The 23,118-nt window shown below is 33.9% G+C and overlaps 4 protein-coding genes across 4 annotated transcripts; 1 reads left to right on the top strand and 3 right to left on the bottom strand.

Moving 5' to 3' along the window:
* Positions 1 to 738: 738 nt before the first annotated feature.
* Positions 739 to 2,452, bottom strand: LOC108213096 (anthocyanidin 3-O-galactosyltransferase F3GT1). Its single transcript, XM_017384838.2, has 2 exons — positions 1,840 to 2,452; positions 739 to 1,739 (listed from the first exon to the last, which is right to left on the bottom strand). The coding sequence occupies exons 1-2, from the start codon at positions 2,324 to 2,326 to the stop codon at positions 868 to 870; spliced, it is 1,359 nt and encodes a 452-aa protein (XP_017240327.1). The 5' UTR covers positions 2,327 to 2,452; the 3' UTR covers positions 739 to 867.
* Positions 2,453 to 3,155: 703 nt separating this feature from the next.
* LOC108210823 (probable 1-deoxy-D-xylulose-5-phosphate synthase 2, chloroplastic) lies at positions 3,156 to 7,875 on the bottom strand. The gene is made up of 9 exons (XM_017382242.2): positions 7,655 to 7,875; positions 7,185 to 7,385; positions 6,851 to 7,015; positions 6,620 to 6,770; positions 5,285 to 5,556; positions 4,928 to 5,201; positions 4,535 to 4,842; positions 3,861 to 4,427; positions 3,156 to 3,486 (listed from the first exon to the last, which is right to left on the bottom strand). Exons 1-9 carry the CDS (start codon positions 7,769 to 7,771, stop codon positions 3,334 to 3,336), a joined length of 2,208 nt encoding a protein of 735 aa, XP_017237731.1. The 5' UTR covers positions 7,772 to 7,875; the 3' UTR covers positions 3,156 to 3,333.
* Positions 7,876 to 8,817: 942 nt separating this feature from the next.
* LOC108213500 (MDIS1-interacting receptor like kinase 2) lies at positions 8,818 to 11,552 on the top strand. The gene is made up of 4 exons (XM_064089792.1): positions 8,818 to 9,220; positions 9,393 to 9,640; positions 9,767 to 11,203; positions 11,307 to 11,552. Exons 1-4 carry the CDS (start codon positions 8,818 to 8,820, stop codon positions 11,550 to 11,552), a joined length of 2,334 nt encoding a protein of 777 aa, XP_063945862.1.
* A 7,915-nt stretch (positions 11,553 to 19,467) lies between these two features.
* On the bottom strand, positions 19,468 to 21,071 carry LOC108210932 (zinc finger protein CONSTANS-LIKE 5). Its single transcript, XM_017382396.2, has 2 exons — positions 20,228 to 21,071; positions 19,468 to 20,005 (listed from the first exon to the last, which is right to left on the bottom strand). Exons 1-2 carry the CDS (start codon positions 20,966 to 20,968, stop codon positions 19,643 to 19,645), a joined length of 1,104 nt encoding a protein of 367 aa, XP_017237885.1. The 5' UTR covers positions 20,969 to 21,071; the 3' UTR covers positions 19,468 to 19,642.
* Between the last annotated feature and the right edge of the window lie 2,047 nt (positions 21,072 to 23,118).

Raw genomic sequence — 23,118 nt, 5'->3', positions numbered from 1 at the left:
ATTTATGATAAATTATTAGTAATGCAAAATTTTCAAAAATACTGGTAAATTTAGATGGATAAAATCTGGATTAAAAGCAATGTTTGTAGAAGTAATTTGTGCATAACAAATATTTTTGTCATAAATAGTTATAAATATATTTTTGTATTTTTTAAAATTTATGTACCAGTAAAGGAATAATTTCTATTTTAAGTTCAAAGAATTATCAGTTATATTAATGATATGAATTTATTAATTCGTGATTTTTATTTATTCAAAATATAACTAAATGGGTATCCTATAACTGTCTAGATGAAATATATATGGATTTTATGAAAAAATTCTATACTTTGTCGTTTCGGTTCAAAAATTAAAATTCAGAAATTGAATTGAATATGAGCATGGATTTACACTAATATGATCCAAACCCCTGTCAGGACTCAGGAGAATATGATCACTACTATGTGCAGAGTTATAGACCGGATCAAACCAGAAAGTACTAGTTCGATCAACCAGAACCAATCTGAATATAGACTTGAACCAACACGAACAGATCAAGAACTATATTTTAATAAGGTTTTTAATAAATTCAAGCTGAACCAACCTGAATAGGTAAGGACATGATTTTAATAAATTCATGTAACTGATGCCAGAAACGAAGTGATCTTCAAAGTTGGGTATGGCTTATATATGTTTTTAAACAATCATAACTTTCAATTGTAAAATCAGATAGCGAATGGAACGCTGATAGCACAAGGCTTGACAAATACAAATTTTATCCTTTCACAAAGCAAGCACTCAAAATAGAGTTTTATAAGTGAAATAGAAAGTTACCAAAGTAAACTTGTACAACACAATAAATCACCTCGATGATTATATGGTACACGCTCAGACAGTAATCACTTTTACTAGCTCTGTAAAATTTAGAGATGAGCTACCATTAGGTCCAACTGCCTTGAATGCAAGATCCTTGAGTAATGTAATTTGTTGATTGAGTTCTTTCCCTTTCTGTCGCAACAAAACTTGTTCAAGGGCATCTGCAGTTCCCTTTTTGGTGAAAACACCGCCACTAATTCGCACACCAATTTTCCATACATTCTCAACCATCCATGTGTTTATTGCATGATCTCCGAAGAAGGGTCTGCAGATGAGCGGCACGCCAGCTGCAATGCTCTCCAGCACCGAGTTCCATCCCCCATGCGTTATAACAATTCCCACAGCATTATGTGACAGAACTTGCACTTGGGGTGCCCATGCCACAATTTTTCCGCTTTCTCGTGTCCTTTCCAAAAACCCTTCTGGTAAATGTTTCTTGGAATGATCTTTCAGTGACCAAACAAATGGAGTCCCACTTGATTCCAGAGCTTCAGCCAATTCAGCTATCTCATTTGGAGGAAGCATGGCCACAGTCCCGAAGCCTATATAGGCCACCGACTTGGGATTACGCTTGTCTAGCCATGGTAGGCAACCATATTCATCTGAGTATTGTGATGCTGGTGGTGATGTAAGGTTAAAAGGGCCTACATTGAGAATCTTTTTGAACTTTGAACTCAGATCTTTCATAAGGCCAGGGTCTAGTTCCTCGAATGAGTTCATCGCCAGAACATCTGCTCGGGGTAATATTTGTCCCATTTTATGTAGCATTACAGAAAAAGGAGACTCTAGATTTCCAAACACCACTCCACCAGGCAAGTCACCTAGTCTTAAATTAGAATATCCAGGAATGAAGTTCAGCTTCTCATCCATACGTCCTTCAATTCCTACACCAGAATTGCAGATCGATCACGTTATTGGACTAATAAATCAATTAGATTTCACAAAATTTGAGGAAAAAAATGAGTATAATAAAGCATAAATTACCATCAAATCCGATAGTTTGCCTAATAAGATCAGTATATATGTGAGTCGAAAGAGAGCAAGCCCCGGAAGTCCAAAGCGGCACCCATGGCACACCAATCTCTTGTGCCAAATCACAAGAAAACCACAAAAATGCATCTGCAACCAAACAAGTGATCTGCCTCCCAGAATCAACAACTGCCTTCTCCAAGCCTCGTCGAAACTCATCCGCTGCCACAGCCAGGAACAAGTTAATATCCTCTTGTGGCTTCCCCGTGAACACATACCCCTCCTCCACGCCATCATACACATCATAAGGTATAACATTGCTAGCAACACTTGATATATTTGTAAACAACGAATGGTTGGACTTGGCCGTGTTAAAAAATGTGAACTTGACATTAGGAGCAGCCTTAGCCAGACGCTGCACGAGGCCAAAGAGCAGACCAGCGTGGGTGGCAAATGGAAAAACAAGAACCGCGACGTGGGGTTCCAGATTTGTACTCCCCATTCGTAAACTGTAAGAATCGGAAGCTACTATACTTGATATTTTGGAAATGTAAGATTTAGTACATGCACATAATAATCTAAGGATGTGTGGTGTGTGGTTTTATGGAACACGGATCAGAAGAGCATGTTGAACTAATGTTGTAAAAGAAGCAGAGTAAGTCTAACAAACTGGCACGTAAAGAGGCTACTCTCCGGTCAAGACTCAAGACTCAAAGTTAGCTAGCTTCACTCACCGGGTAGTTGTATCTGAAAATGCATGTTTGACCACTTCACTTCGATTTAAATCCACAAAGTGAAGGAGCCTTAGCGAAATGATAATTGATATGATATGTTTTAATTGAAGTTGTCAATGTAAATACAGGATGTCCATTTTAATTAAAGCCATCATATGTCATTATTTACAAAATTTTGTATACTAAACATTTTTCATTATGAAAATGATTTTCATCTGCGTATAAGCATTTGTATTGGGCGTATTGGAGTGGGTAAATAGGCTCCCAATCTGATAAACGATAATTTGGGCAGCGGAATTATTAAAATATGATATATGGATTTTTTTTCTCAGTATATGCTTATCTTCATTTTAATATATATTTTAACAAATATACTTTACTCTAGTTAAAATATGTTGAAATATTTTAATTTAAATTAAAAAATTGAGCAATTATTAAAATCAACGTCCGTGTAAGCGGTAAGCACAGCCGTACTGGTGGGTATATATGTCACCCAGCCGGACATATGGGCAAAGTTTGGTTTGAGTTGTGGTTTCCAAAAGAGATGCGGTAATTACCATTATGAAAACACCGACAAGAGTAAATTGTTGATGAAGCTACATAAACAAGAACTGCCAATTATTTCAGTTGATGAATACAAGATACAAGCATTAATCATAAGGTATGCTGATCGAAATGTGATCACATTTTAACCATGTTACTAACAAACTTGAACCGCATTCTGGGTAGTAATATTTGAGAAGGAACATAACTAGAGGCTAGAGAGTACATTCAATTATAGGTTGGCGAGGTGAAGGCTGTCCCTAGACTCGCCAATGAGTGACAAAACAGTGGCTGCAATATGCTTTGGACTAAGCCCAGCTTCTTCAATTTGGTCTTTCTGAGCACCATGATCAATATACCTGTCTGGAAGCATCATTGCCCTCCACTGCATATACAAAGAAATTGTTAGCATTCACTGCATAATTTACATTTACTAGTCAGTCATAAAAAGGTCCTGGTTCCGGTAATCACGTGCTTGGGAGTTAGGGTAAATATCCATGGTCTGGATTATAACATTATTTTAAATATGTCTAGCGGGACGGGTACTCGTCCAATGTTTTTTAACCGCTGGACAACGTCATTTTAGTCGTCCAATGATTAAAAAGTGTTGAACATATAAAAAAATGTTATAATCCTGACGACTGAATATTCATCCCGACAGTTAAAAAATAGTAGGTTAGTTAAAAGATGCCCAGCACGTGATTGATGGGACAGGGCCATAAAAAGAACATATATAAATGCAAAGTGTATGTTTCGCACCTTGAGATTTCCATCAAGCAAGCCATTTAAGCTCAAGAAATGTGAAACGTGAGATCCAAATCCTCCAATTGATCCTTCTTCAACAGTGACCAGTACTTCATGTTCTCGGGCCAGTTCCCTGATCAGAACTCCATCAAGAGGCTTGCAGAACCGCGCATCCACCACAGTTATTGAAATGCCAAGCTCTTCCAGAAGCTGTGCTGCTGCCAGGCAACTTTGTACTATTGTTCCATATCCTAAAACAGCCACTCGACTTCCCTCCCTTATCACCCTTCCTTTCCCAACCTCTAGAGGAGTTCCTTTGTTGTTTGGTGGCAGAATTGATCCAATGCCATTACCTCTTGGATACCTGAAACAACTAGGACGATCATCGATAGCTGCAGCTGTTGCCACCATGTGCATGAGTTCTGTTTCACATGATGGTGCCATGACCACCATGTTAGGTAAACAAGCCATGAAAGTTGTGTCAAATGCCCCACAATGTGTTGGACCATCTGCACCGACAAGGCCAGCTCTGTCCATGGCAAACCTCACTGGGATTTTTTGAAGATCTACGTCGTGAACTACCTGCATTATAATATAATGATCAAGATTAGAATGAATTCTTGTTCAAAAAATTACGTAGATTGTTAAGATGTTTATTCAGGAAAAGTCTCATTTATTTTTGTAATTACCTGGTCATAACCCCTTTGGAGAAAAGAAGAGTAAATAGCACAGAAGGGTTTGAGGCCTTCAGTTGCTAAGCCAGCAGCAAAAGTAACAGCATGTTGTTCTGCTATCCCAACATCGAAACATCGACTAGGAAAATGTTTCTGAAACGAGTTAAGTCCAGTTCCTCCTCCCATGGCAGCATGAATAGCTACTACCTTTTTGTCATTATTTGCTTCAGCAATCAGAGCATTAGCAAAATACTGTGTGTATGAAAGTGTATCTGATTTGCTCTTGAGCTGCTTTCCAGTAATTGGATCAAATTTCACAACACCTGATATAACATATAAATAATAAATTGACCACAATATAACGTAAAACATATTATCTGATGTGACATGATCATAACATTCATGTACCATGCATTTTATCAGCAGCAATTTCTGCAGGAGGATAGCCCTTTCCTTTCTCCGTAATGATATGAATTAGAACAGGACCTGGTTCTGGCATTGACTTCAATTTTTGGAAAATATATACTAGGTCTTTCAAATTATGACCATCAACTGGACCAATGTAGTAGAGTCCTAGTTCCTCAAACAAAGTAGCTCTTTCACCACCAGCTGCAGTTCTCACAAATGAATCAAACTTCGCTGCAACTTCGTGTGTCTGATCTCCCATTTTTTTGGTCACTTCCTGTTAATAAGTATGAAACAGCAACTCTTATAATGTTGAAAAGTGTAGGCACAACCAATCAGCTCATAATAAGAGAAATTTACTTTTGCTGCATCACGAAGCAGGCGAAATTTTCTACTTGAGTGTAGCCTTGTTAGGGCTTTACTCAAAGCACCAACAGGAGGAGCAGGGCCGTCCACTGTGGCAGTCGGAAGGGAAACTTGTCTGTTGTCATTTAGGACAACGATGAGATTAGAGTCAAGGTAACCGGCATTGTTCATTGCTTCATAGGCTTGTCCAGCCGTCATTGCACCATCCCCAATGACGGCGATCACAGTGTTGCTGTTCCCTAACAAATCTCTGCCAACAGCCATTCCTGAATTGAAATAGTTCGTTAATGCAAAGTATTAATTTTTTCTAAATGTTTCCTTGTTGCAGTCTTTTGTTCCTGGATTAGGGCTGAATCCTATCTTGTCGCGCTAAAAACATCTGTTAGTTGAGTTTCACTAAAGCGAGTATATTTCTGCTAATTTATGCCAGCAATTAACCATCATGAACAACAAAAGATTAACTAACTAAACTGATATTATGGACTTAAGTACTTTCTCTGTTATTGATGGCTAATTGGATCAAGATGTGTTTGAGTTTGTCATTGCTTTGAAATGGTGTCCTAACTTGTACCAAAATAGTCTTATCAAATTAAGTACGCATGCACTGTGAACAAACAATTACCTACGAAAGTTGACAGATTACGACTAAATTGACCTGTTCTTAAATTTGGAAAATATAAATCTAGTAATAATAATTAAGTCTTGAATCCATATACGTGAGTCCAGAAAAGCAAACCACGCCTAGGAATTTAGTTCACGTGATTCAGAACATATACAGGGTGGATCTGAAGATTGTCAACATTCGTGTGATATGCTACACTATCTTTGCCAAGTACAAGTCAAATTTTGTAAGCCACCAGTTAGTTCTGTTACTTGATCATAAGTATCTTGATGCTCGTGTTTCACATCTTTCAAGTGGAGAAAATGCTGTATGTTTTATACTATTCCATGAAAATAAGTTTCATCATTGCATCGCCATCAAATTATTCATTATCACACTGGTCTAATGCTGAGATTCCGCGTGATCAACTACTGTATTTACTATCATGCCTTACTGGTCTGGAACTGAGATTCAGTCATTCAGATGTTTGTGTAACACATTTTCTGCTTATGGAGTAATTTTCTGTAAACAGAATATTTTGCAGGACATATCGTACTCAAATTGATACGTATTTAATATTTATTTAATTTTTGCACATAATAAGCTAGCGCGATTTGCTGCTACAGATAACATTAGGTCTGGACATACTCACTAAATGTAAAAAATACTCCAATCTATATGCGATACGTGTATGAAAAAGGGCATGTAAGATTGATAGATTCGGGTACCTAAGCCAGCAGAGATGCTAGTAGAACTATGCCCTGCCCCGAAAGCATCATGTACGCTCTCATCCCTCTTTGGGAAACCAGCAAGGCCGCATGTCTGTCGAATTGTATTCATTCTTGACCTCCTCCCTGTTAGTATCTTATGCGGATACGCCTGTAAAACACTCATTGAGTCATCTGCATTTCACTCAGCTCAATACAAGAAAAAATAAAGTGGCAGACAGAAAGTTAAACCTGGTGGCCAACATCCCAAATGATCTTGTCTTGAGGGGTGCTGAACACATGGTGCAGCGCAACTGTTAACTCCGTCACGCCTAAGCTTGAACTCAGGTGCCCCCCCGTTTTCGACACCATATACACGATCTCCTCACGGAGTTCTTCTGTCAACTTCTCAAGCTCCTGTACCAGAATAGTGTAAGTTTTAAAAAAAAAACATATTATTCGTCGCAGTCAATTTATTAGAATTTAATTATAGAAATTCGAATCGTAGCTCTTTTCATCTGCAATAGTCAAACATAAACGAATTGGTTCTACTTGAATTTAAACTTAAACAAATATATTTGTTTACCTCGATGGACAGATTTTTCATGTGCATGGGATAATTGATGGTATCTAAAACTGGAGTAACTGGTTTTTCGCCAGAGAAATTCAGAGATTTGGACAACTCATCATTCTTGTTAATCATCCCTTTCGATTGCTCTCCATTCACTTGAATATCCTTTTCATCATTTTTGTTACCTTCCACGGCAGCTACCACTAATCCTCTAAACTGGTGCATCACAAAACATTTTCCGAGTCAATAATTTGCACAAAAAATTCGGTTTACATTTGCATCAGAAGCTTAAAATTTTTGCTCTATCAGATCGTGTGTTACATGTCGAACATCGATTTACGACAAAATTCCAAAATGAGATTAAATAAAGTGTAAATGCATGTTATTGCGTGAGCTTGTGGGTTTATACAGTGCGCACCTGAAAGGTAGCGGCTGCGGGTTCCAACGTTAAAAAAAAATTCAAGGAAACCAATGTGTGTTCTAACCTTTTTTTTGTCGCAAGGCAAATAAGCGGCAGAGTTTATTAGCCCAGAGGAGTTGTAGAAGCCATGTGCAGAATGTAGAGGTGCAAAGAAAGTGGTTTTCAGAATTTGAGAAGCCATCTCTCTGATCTTCTTATCTCTATATCAAACCCTAACAATCAGAGAGAGTTGTTATAGAGATGACAACGAGGAGAAGCTAGTTTTGTTGAACAGAATTGAGAAGAGCCATGGGGGGATTTTAAGGCAAGAGTATTCAAAAATAAGCCCACAGTCCTTAGACTGTGGGGCCCAGCTGAAATGTTTTTTCCGTTTTAACTCCCCATTTTGGAATTTGGTGGCTGTATTGTGAATATACCGGCAGTTTTTTAGAATAAAACTTTTTAAATCATAAGAATAGTATATTTGATTCTGTTAATTCATAGAAACGTTTTACTGTACCCGGCCCCAACCAGTTTTTGTTTTTTTTTAATAATAAAATTTAGATAAATCCTCAAAACGTGTGTTTTCAGATTTTTTCTCAAAAATACGGTCAATTTTAAAATCTGTTTTTCAGGTGGCGCTCTTTTAACACCCTAATTTGAAAAGAAAATTTTAACTTAGATATTTTTGAAAAATTCAAAATTTTGAATTATACTATTTTATTTTTGAAAAAATTATGATAGTTAAAATTAAATAACATATAACAAATTATCTAATACATATGAAATTTTCAAATGAGAAAGACATATATCTTGGAAGACCAGAAATTTTGTTGATTTTTGATATGAACAAGTGCCACAAAGTAGACACAAGAAATTGCTCCGTTACTTCACTTAATTATGAAGACTTACGGTAGAGTCAAGTAATGTTATTTCAAAAAAAAAATAATGGGGCTGTGTAAATTTAAAATAAGTGATTAGAGTAAAAAAGTGAAATAGAAGTTATAAGCAAGTTAAGATGATAAAAGTGTTTGAGGAAATAAGTAGAAGCCGTGAAACAAAAACTAGTATTCTTGACTTTTTACACAAACAGTACAAATAATTGATTCTAACTTTTAACTCCAGAAGGCGGGTTTATAAGTCCGTGCCAAACACCTGCGATATATATATTTGTGGCCTAACATTAGGTACACTACTATAAATCCCAGGATATCTTACTAGATTCCAACCAAATATAAACTAACACTAATGGCATTACTTCACAGTCCACTTGTTTTTCTACTGCTGCATGTTCTTTTCATCTCAGTAGTTCCACAAATTCTAAAATCATCACCAAGAACTGAGGCAGAAGCTCTTGTCAAATGGAAGAGCAGTTTATTACCATCTGCTTCTCTCAGTTCTTGGCCCTCAAGCAATCTCGAAAACCTTTGTAACTGGACTGGCATTACCTGCAATTCTGCAGGGACAGTTTCGAATCTCAATTTTTCTGGTCAAAAACATAATGGAACACTTTCTTACTTCAGTTTCAGTTCATTTCGGAACCTCACTTCCTTGGACATGAGTCACAACCTGTTATCAGATTTTATACCAGGAGGGATTGGAGATCTGGCAGAACTTCAATACTTGAGCTTTTATGAAAATGATATAAATGGTACCATTCCTTACCAAATTAGTCATCTTCAGAAGCTACAACATTTAGACTTGGGGTCAAACTATTTGGCTAGTCCAAACTGGTCTATGTTTTCGGATATGGCAATTTTGACATACCTAAAATTATACTACAATGAGCTTGCTTCTGGATTTCCATTTAAATTTTGTGATAGATTTAAGGAACTTAGCTTTTCTTGATTTGTCGAGGAATGAGTTGACAGGTTCACTGCCAAAAAATATTTCCAAGCTTTTCAAGCTAGAAGAACTTCGCCTAGGAAAGAATAACTTCACAGGGCCAATTCCTTCTTCAATAAGTCAGCTTAGGCAGCTTCAAACTCCTGATCTCAAAGAAATTTATTTGAACTCTAGTATTCCTCCTGAGCTTGGCTTGTGCACCAAGCTCACCTTCTTGGCTCTAGCTGTGAATTCTCTTACTGGGCCGTTACCTTTTTCGTTTTCAAATCTTACACAATTTTCTTAACTCGACGTATCAGAAAATTTTCTCTCTGGTGAGCTCTCACCACATTTTATCAGTAACTGGTCTCAGTTAACAGAACTATACATAAAAAATAATACCTTTACGGGTATTATTCCTCCTGAAATTGGTACATTGACAAATCTCACATACATTGGCAATTTGAAAGAGCTTCTAGAGTTAGACTTGTCAGAAAGCTATCTAGAAGGTTCAATTCCAGCAAAAATAGGAAAGCTCACCAAATTGGTGGTCTTACACTTGCACTTCAATAATCTTAGTGGAACTGTTCCACCTGAGATAGGAAACTTAGCACAACTGGAAATTCTCGATCTCCAAAACAGCCAATTTGATGGAGTGGTGCCTGATTCAATTGCAGAATTAAGTCACTTGAACTTAATTCATCTTCATAATAACAGGTTTTCTGGTAGCCTTCCAAAGGACTTGGGAAAAAAGAATCTCCATCTGTCCACTGTGAATTTTTCCTCCAACAGGTTCTCTGGTAAATTGCCAGAAGGATTGTGCAGTAGTTTAACCCTTGCATGGATTACAGTAACTGCAAACAATTTTTCAGGGGTTTTACCGCCATGCCTGGGAAACTGCTCCAAATTGAGTAGAGTCCGCCTTGATAAAAACCAGTTCTCTGGAAATGTTTCTGAGGCATTTGGTTTTCACTTTTCATCCATATATATCTTGTTTTCATCTCTGAGCGGCAATAAGTTTACCGCTGAACTCTCCTCCCAGTGGGGAAAGAATGAAAGTCTCACAAACATGGAAATGTCACAGAACAAAATTTCAGGTGCCATCCCAGCTGAGCTTGGAAACTTACAGAATTTGCGAGTTTTGCAGCTGGAACCGAATGAGTTGACAGGTCCGAATGAAATGGGAAATTTGAACCAGTTGTTGAAACTCAACTTGAGTAGTAATCATTTGACTGGAGACATCCCCAAGAGTTTAGGCAAATTATCAAAGCTCAACTACTTTGATTTGTCTACAAACAAATTGAAGGGAAGCATACCGAAAGATCTTGGGAATTGTGAGAGCACATTGAGCCTGAACAGTTTTTCAGAAGAGATACAATCTGAACTTGGCAATTTGGTTCAATCGCAAATTACTTTGGACCTGAGTAGCAATTCACTTTCAGGCACCATTCCTTCTAATTTGGCAAAACTGAAAGTTTTGGAGAATTTAAATATTTCGCACCATCAGCTCTCAGGTAAAATTTCCTCCTCATTATCTACCGGGATGATTAGTTTGGAAACTATTGATTTATCTTACAATAACTTGTCTGGCCCTGTACCCTCGTTCCCACACAAAGTGGAAAAAGTACCGTCAATACAATACCTCGGCGTAGGTCCAAATAGATTCGTTCAAGAAGGGTTCCAGAAGAGGTTGAACATAAATGAGAAGATTGGTTACGAAGAAAGATTTTTAATGGAAACCCATTTCTGTGTGGAGACTCTAAAGGATTGTCCCCATCTCCGGCTTTGTCTTTCAAGTCATCTAATTCCAGTATGAAATTAATCACTGGTGGCAGTGTTGCCGGGGTCAGCCTCTTAGTTTCTGGGACTATTATTATTGTTGGATGGTTAATAGGTAAAAAAAAATATTCAAGAAACATGATTTAGAGGCGACCAATTCCAAGAACTCTAAGTCACTGATTTGGGAAAGAGAAGGGAGGTTTACATTTAGGAATATCGTGAGAGCCACTGAAGATTTCAGTGAAAGGTACTGCATTGGAAGAGGAGGATTTGGAACTGTGTACAAGGCCAAACTGTTTAATGGTGAGATTGTTGCAGTAAAAAGGCTGAATATAACAGACTCTAGCAAGGCTACAACAATTAATCGAATGGAGCTTTGAGAATGAAACTCAAACACTGACAGAAGTTAGGCACCACAATATTATCAAACTCCATGGATTCTGTTCCATAGACAATTCCCTTTACTTGGCATATGAATTTGTCGAGAGAGGTAGCTTGAGCAAGTTATTGTAAAGTCCTGAGGCAGCGTCTGCTTTAAATTGGGATACAAGAGTGAAAATTGTTAAAGGATTGGCTCATGCACTTTCTTACTTGCATCATGACTGCTCTCCACCTATTGTGCACAGGGACGTATCACTGAATAACATTTTGCTCGAGTCAGAACTGGAGTCGCAGCTCTCAGATTCTGGCACTGCAACTCTGCAAGAATTTTGAGTACAGACTCATCAAACTGGACTAATCCCGCAGGGTCTTATGGCTACATGGCACCAGGTACATCTTTTTCATCTCATATTAATCCACACGCAACTGTACTTTTATCTCTATGATTTTTGAATGCATGTTTGTTTCATGTGTAGAAGTGAGTAGAACTATCCCTTAGTATGTTTGTCACAACAAAATCTGATGTTTATAGCTTCCGAGTCGTGGGATTGGAGGTAATGATGGGAAGACATCCTGCGGAGCTCCTTTCGACTTTGTCCAATGATCAGGACTTGAGCATGAAGGATGTGACACTTGACAACCGGCTTCCACCTCCAACAGACAAAATAGCAGAGGAAGTGAAAATGGTTCTTAATGCATTGCTAGGTTGTACACTCTATGTACCTGGGTCACGACCTACTATGCGTTATGTGGCGCAACAACTAACAAGAACTCAGACTTGCGGACAGTTGCATGATACGGCCAAGAGTTGTGAAGTTTTGAGATTAAAAAAATTGTGTCCCCTCAGTCGTCTGTTTTCGTTTTCACTGTACTTAAAAATGAAACAGATATTGGACCAGTTTAGAATTCCTGTATTTAATTCCAAATTCATATCTGTTTCAAAAAATATTTTGTACGTTTATGTATATTTAGTATAAATCTAATAATAAAATTTAACAAAAATATATTTTTTATCTATTAATTTAAAAATATGTAATAAATTTTTATATTTGCTTATCAATTAATGTACAAATTTTTATATCGTATATCTTTCTGTAATTTCATGTATGTAAAATAAAACTCATATTCGACACTAAAATTCACCGTATGTTTTCATGTTTATAAATATTAGTGTTCAACTTCAAGTAAAAATTGAAACACATACACTAATTTTTCGTGTTAGTATTTTCGTGTCGCGTACTCTTATTTGGTTCGGAACTAATTTGTCCAGTTTAGATTGATTTAATGAGAAGTTATGTTTGGCATGCAACGATCTCCTCTAGTATATATACAGATAGATACGTATCCACGGATTGATTTAGTATATGGAGACACTTGTTTTTTCTAAAAAAAAGTTGGGCATGTTTTTATCATTCTTAATTTTATAACAATATTCTTACAAAATTTGAAAAATATATAAATTTTTCAGAAAATATGCTCATATTAATAAAATATGTCACATTGAAGCGAAAGCAAAATCGAAAATATCATGCAAGTGGAGCATAAAGCTGGCCTTTAATAATTTGCGAAGATAGTAGGACCATTAATCCGACAAAACTTTCCATGAACAAATGGTCTTGGGCTTAGACGAACGTGAAGCTTGGACCACCCAACCTAAACACAACCACGTGACACACATCATGGGTATCACTCTTTGGTCCACTTTAATTGAGCTTAAAGTTAATTTTGTTGTTTTTCATCTTCGTAATAATTAAGATACTAATAATAATTTTGATCTATTGAGGATATGACCGGCAGAAGCTAATTTAACAAACAGAAAATCTTGTCTATAGTGTGTTCTATTTGTTTCGAAAATGGGGTGTAGGATAATTCTTAAAAAAATTAAGTTAGTAGGATTTAGGAGATATATTAGACAGATTTATAAATTCGTCAATGTTTTTTTTTGAAGAAAATGAGAGAATTCAATAAATAATAGCCATACGGCATCTACAAGAATGATCGAGTCGAACAAACATAGAAAAAATTAACATGCCTGTCTTCATACCCAAGATGAGACAAATAAGCGATGTTGAAATTGACGATGGTACATGTATAGATCCTTGCTCTGTGTTCACCATCTTTTTCAAAAACTCCGTTTGAGCTATCGACCACAAATGCAATTCCCAAAAAGCTTTTATCGATGAATCCAAACCACTCTCACAAAAGAAGGAGAGAAAAGCACACACTCTCACTAGGGAGAGAAATCAAACTATAACCAAAACAAACTAAAACAATTAGATCTGCACACAACGCTTAAGAGATAATCGATCCACTCACAAATCCAAAAAGGCCTCTGGAAACGAATAAGAACGAAAATCAAAAGTTTTGGTGATTTAGATCTAAAAAACCTTTCCCGAAAAGGGAGATTTATTGAGGAAATCAATGAAAAAGCAAGAACAATAAAAAACTAGCAATCAAACGGAAAGATTTGGGGCTTTCCACCGGAAAACCGATGGAAGCCCCGTCGGAGATGAAAATAGAGAGGCTAGAGAGAAAAGAGAAAAAGAAAAACTAGGGATTCTAATTCGTCAATGTTATACTTTAATGTTTGTAAAAAACTCCGATAATATTTTTCCTTTTCACTATGTGGTCCAATGATGTCATAGTTTCAATATTATTAATTTACACGAATTTTGAAAATTATAATGAAATATCTGTGAGATTTAAAAGTATTGTACTTCATCCATCATATTTTACTAGTCTTATTTAGAAAAAAAATCGAGTAATATCCTCGTCTTTACTCAATACAAATTTTATACTAATTTCAAATTGACAACCATTAGGTATTTATTATTGGGAAATAATAAGAATCTTTAATTAATTTTTTCCATGAAAGTTAAATGAAAAGTTCTACATTTGATTTTCTTGAATTTAACAAAAGTCCATCTTAAATTGAATATGTTAACTTCAAATGTTACTAAATTTTGTGATTCAATTTTAACATCAATTTTCCAATAAAAATGAAGTAGATAAACGTGATATTAGGTTATATAAAAATGAAGTAGATAAACGTGATACTCCCTCCGTCCCTAAAAACGTTTTCCGTTTGAAATGCCGGCACTGTTCATAACACGAGACAAATTACTAATTTACGTCTAATCTATAAGATAAAATATAGTCATGAGTGATCTTGTTGGATTCGTATTTTTGAGTACTTTAATACGGTGAAGGTTTTATATTTAATACTAATATAAAATAAAAGATATTAATGATCAAAAATGTATATTGGCAAACGTGATAAAGAGAAATGAGAAAAGTATTTAGGGACGGAGGGAGTATTAGGTTATAGCCGGTGATGTACTCATTGGAACTAGGTATATTCTAACCATGTTTGGCATTTAATTAGGTATAATATGAGTATGTTTTTTTTTATTTTTTAACATAGGAACTCGCGGTCGCTACCCTTCAGGTGCGCACTGGGTAAACCCATGAGCTCACGCAATAGCCTGCAAACTACGTGAACCAAGGTAAACCGCACTGAAGCGCGACAGACTCTGATCAAGGAGGCATAATCACAATTCTGCTCCCTTCGGGAGTCGAACCTGTGACTAAGAGGATACATGTCCCCTCTCTAACCAGATGAACCAACCCTTGCGGGCTAATATGAGTATGTTTGGCGTTGCCTCCGCTGGTTTATTATCACTGCATTTGTTATTTTAAAATTACGACTGTTTATTAGTTTATTATTTTATTTCTTTTTATAAATTACTAGTTGATAACCCGTGCCAAGCACGGGTTTGACTAAAATTTTAAAATTTGCCATTTATTGAAAGAATAGTGTCTTTTTTTTAATTACATTATCATATTTTTATCATACCTATTTAAATTAGAGAAAATGACCTTAATATCACAATTAATAGACATACGTGCCCAGAATAGCAATTATCATTCAAAGTGCCCATTTTAACCATTCATATGCGCAGTCCCTACATGCGTGTCCCATTTACTATATATGTACCCCATCTGATGGTCAAGCAAATTGATAACTCACATATTCATGACTCTCGGACTCTCTTTACATACTCTCATCTCTCTGTAATTAACATATCTCTCTCCACATGACCACATCTATCTTTTAATACTGAAATATTTGTACATGTAATTAAATATAAATGCCCGTACCTAGAGATTCAACGACGATTAGAAAACTTGCATATCTTGTTTCATCACAAATTCACAATTCAAACTTAGTTGCATAATTTACAATATCCTTAAATTAAAAAAACCCTAATATGGTGTAATATTATTTAGTGTTAAAGTTGAAAAAAAAGGAAGAAATATTTACATGTATATTACTGATAAGGAATCGGGAGAAGAGTCAAGGTTAATGTCTGAAACTTGAAAGAAACATGTGCAATGCATTTACATGTGTATGTAATAAGAAAAGTACCGTAAAATATCACACGGGGATAGCATCAACATGCATATCATGGATGCGTGGTTTGTAGTTGCGCATGGCAAGAATGCGTGGTGTGGGCACGCATAATTTTAATGCGTATATAACATGTTATTCTGGGAAGTTTTTCCAAAAACTGTTATTTTGGACGGGATGACTTGCAAAAATGATAAAAAGGGCATTCACCTTTTAAATTATTGTTTTTAAATGATATTTGAATTATTGTTATTTAATATAAGATTTTCTATATATTAAAATTTGATCCTATTTTAAATTTATATCATAACAATATGGGTTCTTGTTCTATGGAGTCCATAAAATAAGAGTATTGAAGTCCAAAATTATTTAAATATAATCTACTCGTTTCAATTTGCAGGTTATGTTCTACAATATAATTGTTGCAATCAAAAGATAAAACAATTATTTTATAAATCACTAAATACTATATATGTTCTAAAATATAACTCATAAGTAGAATAATGATCTTAATGATTGTTAATGTTAAAAGATGTTAATGATTAATTGATAATTATATTTAAAACTACTTAAAGATGGTAAATTATGTATAAAATTTGAATAATTAAAGATATTATTTATGACTAAACTAAAATATTATGATTGGTACTTATTACGGCTTAAATGCGGATTTTATGGAACTTAACTATATCAGTATGTTTTATTTTAGTAAAATTCCTATGTTGTTTGATGATTTTTAAATTGTTAAAATAATATTCAAGATCAACACATATAAGTTCGTTTATAGTGTCGTTAATCTTGAATTAAAATTCAAAATTTTAAGTCACAATTATTTTATTCATTTTATAGGCAACCATTATATATAATTCTAGTTGGAGTTTTTGTAGATCTAACCGTGGTGTTGTAGTTGTTTGATAAACTAATATTGTAGTTTAACAAAGTTAATTAACTTTTCAAAACTAATTTGATATCAAATATTTTGGTGTATGTCTTGTGTATTGTTCTTTTATTATATGTTGAAATATGGACAATGGCCTCATTTTCTTTGAGTTTGTATTTGTCAAGTCAGTGTTACCACCGCCTTATTCGTCTTTATCGCAATCTTCTGAAGAGCACTGAATGATAATAATTATTACTAAAAAATATATGACCAAGTTTTTTGGTACTTTGGTATCAATATTGAATCTTGTTTATTTTAATTCTGAAACATGATAAAAATTTTATAGATTTGTTTCGTAAATTAAATTGTATGAGTTTTGAAAATTAAAACGAATAATTTCGCTGACGACGTTATTATTCTATTGGTAGGATATTATTTTATTATAAAATCTATAATACTATAATTATTATTATTGCTGAATAAAAAAATTATATGATGATAACCAACTTAAAGTTTTTTATAAAATAAATTATTTGAGTTTTAAAATTTAAAATGAGTAGCTTTGTTGACTGTAATTTGTTCGTGTGATAATCATTATATTACAAAAATTCTGATCATACATGAAAGTATTCTCATAGTTATATGATTACAATAATAATAATAATAATAATAATAATAATAATAATAATAATAATAATAATAATAATAATAATAATAATAATAATAATAATTACAAATTATTTGATACTAACCAAATTTTGATACTTTGATATTTAGTATTTTGATGATATCGATTCCGCTTATTGATAAAAACTATATACAATATGATATTAATATCAATATGAACTCCTTATTTGAACTCTCAAGTATAATAAAAGATTTACAGAGTTGTTCCGTATATTAAATTATTTGACTTTTAAAAAATTAAACAAATAATTTTGTTGATAATATATTTTTATTAGTGAGATAATTGTTATAATTTTTAAATAAAAAATAATATGATGATAGCCAAATTTTGATATAAATTTTACATTAGTGAGATAATTGTTATAATTGTTAAATAAAAAAATAATATGATGATAGTTAAATTTTGATATGAATTTTATAGAACTGCTTCATAAGTTAAATTGTTAGCTATTTAACTGTGCGGATACGATAAATGTTATATTACAAAATCCTAAATACTATAGGAGTCATTTTATAGAATTAAATAATAATTATAAAATCTTAACCAATATTGAAATTTTTAATAATAAAATCTGAATCAATATAGTAATACTCCCTCCGTCCCAAAAAGATTGATATGCTTTGACTTTCACGGAGATTAAGAAAAAAGTAGTAGAAGAAATTAACTTAATTGAAAAGTTGGTAAAGTGATGGGACCCGTCAAAATTTTAATAATAGATTTGAGATAGTGGAGGAAAGTAGTGGGTGTAATAGTGTTTATATTATTATAGAATAGAGATAGTAGAAGAAGTAGTGGGTGTAATAGTGAAAAGTAGTGTTCAAAAATAGTAAGTATAATAGGTTCATTCTTCTTGGGACGTCCCAAAAAAGAATAAGTGTCAATTAAAATAGGACGGAGGGAGTAATAATTATAAAATCCTAAAAATGTATAATAGTAATTATAAAATCCTAACAATATGAAAATCTTTTCATAATTCTATAATGATTATTGTTATTAAATAAAAACTTTATATAGCATTGTCCTAATCAATATTGAAGTCTTTAATAATAAAATTCTAATCAATACAGAAGTCTTTCATTGTCCTAATAAATATCGAAGTCTTTAATGATAAAATTTTGTTCAATATGGAAGTCTTTTGTAGTAGTATAATAATGATTATAAAATCCTAATCAATATGAAAGTGACTAAATTTTGGTATTTTTGGTACCGATGTTCCACCGAAATGTGGTTTCGCTTATTAATAAAGGGTATTGATTTAGTGAAAATTTTTTAAGTATTGTATGACATGGTAAATTTTGTATTTAAAATTATTTTGTAAGGAAAAATATGATATTAGTAACTTTACTTAAAAAAATAAAAATGATAAACTTTACATAAACGATGAAGAAAAATCCTAAATTTAGAAAGTCAAACCAACCGGACAGCGCTTGTGAACAAAGTCACAAACCTTTTCCGAATTAAGCGAAACAACCTCCATATCTTGTTACAAAATACAAATAAGACTTTCGTATACATAAGCTCGCGTAGCGTGTGTACGCTTTTATGGAATTTCTTTTCATTTGAAAAACAAAGATATATTTCGGCAAGAAAAAGAAAGAAATATAAATATATTTTGAAAAGTATATCAAAACCTTTGAGTATTTAAATAAAACTTTAAATTAATCTATGATATTAAATCAGGATTTTCAATTATGTTCTGAGTTATATATTATTGGCATTAAATTACCATATCATGTTATCTCCACTTATTTTTACATTGTGATTGATCTTGAGCTGCTGTAGCTCTATATTACATAGATTTAACGAAACAATTGTGATTTAACACAAATATACATCATCGTCATCTTTGAAATGCAGTGTTCTTAAATCTTATTCTATAAATAAACTCTTGCATATGACAGATTTCGGTATTGTCATGCTCTTAAAGTCAAGTCCTTTAGTAAAGGTAATTGGACTTTTATAAAGCGAAGCCGCATTGCAAAGTTCTTACTTACACGTACTACAAATCGAAGTTGACGTACAAAAACTACGAGTAAAAACATTGTAATTATTACTATTTCATTCTAGTCAGTAAAATAATTATTCTTAACAACACATTTTCATCTTGGTGTTAAAATGACGGAACTACCCCAAACCCCGAATTGTTGATGAAATTTGTGGTCGCAGGAACAGAAGTGAACCACCGATCAACATCCTCAGTATTTTCCGTCCGCTTCGCAAATCGGCCCTTGATTCGTGGCCTCGTCTCGGCGTACGCCTTGCGAGAAGCGTATCGTATCGTCTTCTCGAATTTCCTGTTTTTCCTCTTTTCTCTGTACCTCATTACTCTAGCTTTTCTATCCATCTCAACAGATGCTTGAGCAGTCCCATTATAAGGGGTATTCGTGTTAACATTGTTTTTCATTTGAAGAACAAATGGATATGATGTATCTGACATACTTCCGTCTGGTACAATTCCGACATCCGATGAAATCTGAAATATTAACATCTCGCACTTATTAATCATAATATCCGCTTAATCTCGGATACAGACTCGCTCAAATATTTAAACACAACATGATATCGCAATTCTTTTAACACAACCCTCTCGAGTTTCTTAACCAAATTCAGCAACGTAATAACATATCTACACAAGTATGTACTTTAATTAAGCAGTTTGACATAAATTTATCAAAGTAGAGAAGAGATTCGTTACATTTTGGCTGACAGAAGGAGCTGCGAAGCTGTTGTTGAACGAACTTATATTCGAAGTTGTAAAATCAATCTCGAAAGGATTGTCAACAGATCCCATAACCGAAGATGATTGCGGTGCTGGCTTAGTGCTAATCTGAACCGGAACAACACTATCAGCGCCAGTACTATGGTGTCCATACAAAGGAACCACATCATTCGGAGCCGGATATCCGAATTCCAATAAATTATCGGGATCCGAAAATAAAAATTCAATCGATTTCATGTCAGCCTGCACATCCGCTGACAACTTAGTCTCCTCGTGACCATGACACAAATTTTTGTTACAATTTTTGTAACCAATCATATTCGATTCAGATTCAATAGGAGGAATCTCTAGTATTGCAGTTGCGGTCGATTTCACGACCCCAACTGCAGCATGATAGAACGGAGTCACCGGGACCCGCTCGTGCCTCCGCGCGAGCGGATTGGCCGAATGAATGTCCCAGTCACACATGACACAGAGAGCTGCAGCGTCTGCCTTACACGTGACACTAGACGGCGCGTGCTCACACACCTCGCACATCCACACGCGCTCGTAACTATTATTACCGTGAATTCTCGAGTCGCAGTCCATGCACATGTACGTTGAGTCCGTGCGGCAGAACAGCACCGCCGCGTTAATTTTACAAGTGTCGCACGGCTTTGCTCTCATCGGGAACTTCCTGCCGGCGGCTAACTCGGCCATTTTTCCGGCGAGATCCATTGGCTTTCTGAAATGATTGTTTATGGGTGGTCTAGTTGTGGGGTGTGTATTGCTGTATTGGAGAGGTGATAAACTAAATATATGTTGTGTGTATCTAAATCTGAAATCTGGTTGGGTGATATAGCTGTAAACGAGTAAGATAGGGCCACGTGGGTGAATGGTAGCCAAGCAAGGGCTTGATCACTGTAGAGATATTTTTGAGTTAAGTAGCTGTCAGTTGTCTGTGCCGACGTAGGTCCCGCGGATAAGGTAGTTTATTACAGCCTGTGGCAATTTGCATAAACAAATAACGTTACTTTTCTTGGAAAACTTTCAGCACAAAAGATAAAATAGTTTTGGGTAAAATTTTACCCCATCATTTGTTTATATTTTTTTTAATTGTTCGACACGGATATTAAGATATATATATAACATGTTTTAAAAAAAAAATTCCTTTTGTGTTTAAAAGCTTAGATGATAAATTTTATTCAAAAAAAAGGTCAAAATAGTTTATCAAACAAAATTTTGCGAGAGTATTGGAATGCGTGCCGAGCCTCTGTCATTAATGTAAATAATTGAGGGAGACGGAGGGAGTAATAAAGTGAAAAGTTGTTCAAATTATTTATTTATATATATGTATATTGATTTATTTATTATGTATTTTTACAAAGCATATTTTATGATTGATGCTATTTCATTGAAAATCTGAAGCAAAAAAATGCATGGTTCTAAATCACGCATGTTTTGCAAAACCTGTGTTTTGTATTGTCCTGTTTGTTCAATATTTTAGTTAAATTAGATATTTATGAAATATGATTCACAAGAGGAACAACTAGAAAGCCCGTTTTAATGAGATTACGACTTAATTATATACTTATATATAATAAGCGTAAGGGAGATAATTTGGTCGCATGGTCCTGTGGTCAAAAAGCTTATCATCCGTTGGATCGTATATTAAATAAATAAGCACCGTTAAATTAAAACAAAATTAAATTCCGTTCTATAAGGAAACTGACATCTATTTGCATGTTTATAATTCCTTTTCTGAATTCAAAACAAATTCTGTCTTTCATATGTTTTTGGTTTTTTTAATTCAAAATAAATATTTCCTACAAATTTTAATTGTGGAATCGTATAAATCACACTGTCACAAGATTATTTTTATCCATCGGATCGTATATTGAACAAATAAACACCGTCGGATTAGAACAAAATTAACTTTTGTTCCATAAGACAACTGATATATATTTGCATGTTTATAAATCCTTTTCTGAATCCAAAACAAATTCAGTATTTCATGTGTTTATGATTTTTTTTATCCAAAATAAATATTTTCTACCAATTTTATTTGTAGAATCATATAAATCGCACAATCACAAAATTATTTTTACCTAATATATTTCAAAATTAATAAGCCCGATTTATGTGAGGAAAAAATACAAAAAAAATTCCTTAATCCAAAACAAATTCTACCATCTTATTGCACGTTTATGATTCATCTTCTTAATTTAAAACAAATTGTGTTCATCAATTTTAATCTCGAACCATAAAAATTTTTAAAAAAATATTTAAATGACATTATAATAATTCTAATATAAAATACATTTATAAATATAATCTAATAGAAGTTGGTTTAAAATTTGATAGAAAGAATTTAATACTTTGGCATGATATGTACAATTTTAATTTATTATTTATAAATTAATTTTTTCACACCATTTAAAATATATTTAAAAAGTTTATAAATAATTAAAAAGCTCCCGTGCTTTGCACGAGCTATAAGCTAGTATATATTAATATGACTTATGTGGCTTATGCGACAAACTGTACTTATGCGATATACTGGGAGTTTAAAATATTTGTTTGGTAATTTTGACTTATTAATAATTTATGAGTTATTAGAATTTAGAATAAAAATAAAAGTGGTTTATAGATATGTCTTATAAGTATTTTTTTATCAAAAATAGTTTAAAAAAATTTAACTCATTGGAAAAATATATCACAAATTAACTTTTAATATTAAATCAATTTCTGATTTATTACACAAATAGATATTTTTGATGTTAAAATCTAAAATGATTTAAGTATGGCTTTCAGCCTGGACAAACTTTGGATCCTTTTTCTTGGATTCTTTCGAGTTTCGTACTCCCTCCATCCTCTCATTTGTTTAC

The sequence above is a fragment of the Daucus carota genome, chromosome 3, assembly GCF_001625215.2.
Source record: "Daucus carota subsp. sativus chromosome 3, DH1 v3.0, whole genome shotgun sequence".
NCBI lineage: Eukaryota > Viridiplantae > Streptophyta > Magnoliopsida > Apiales > Apiaceae > Daucus > Daucus carota.
Note: the sequence above shows the minus strand (reverse complement) of the source record. Positions and strands in the feature narration are given on the sequence as shown.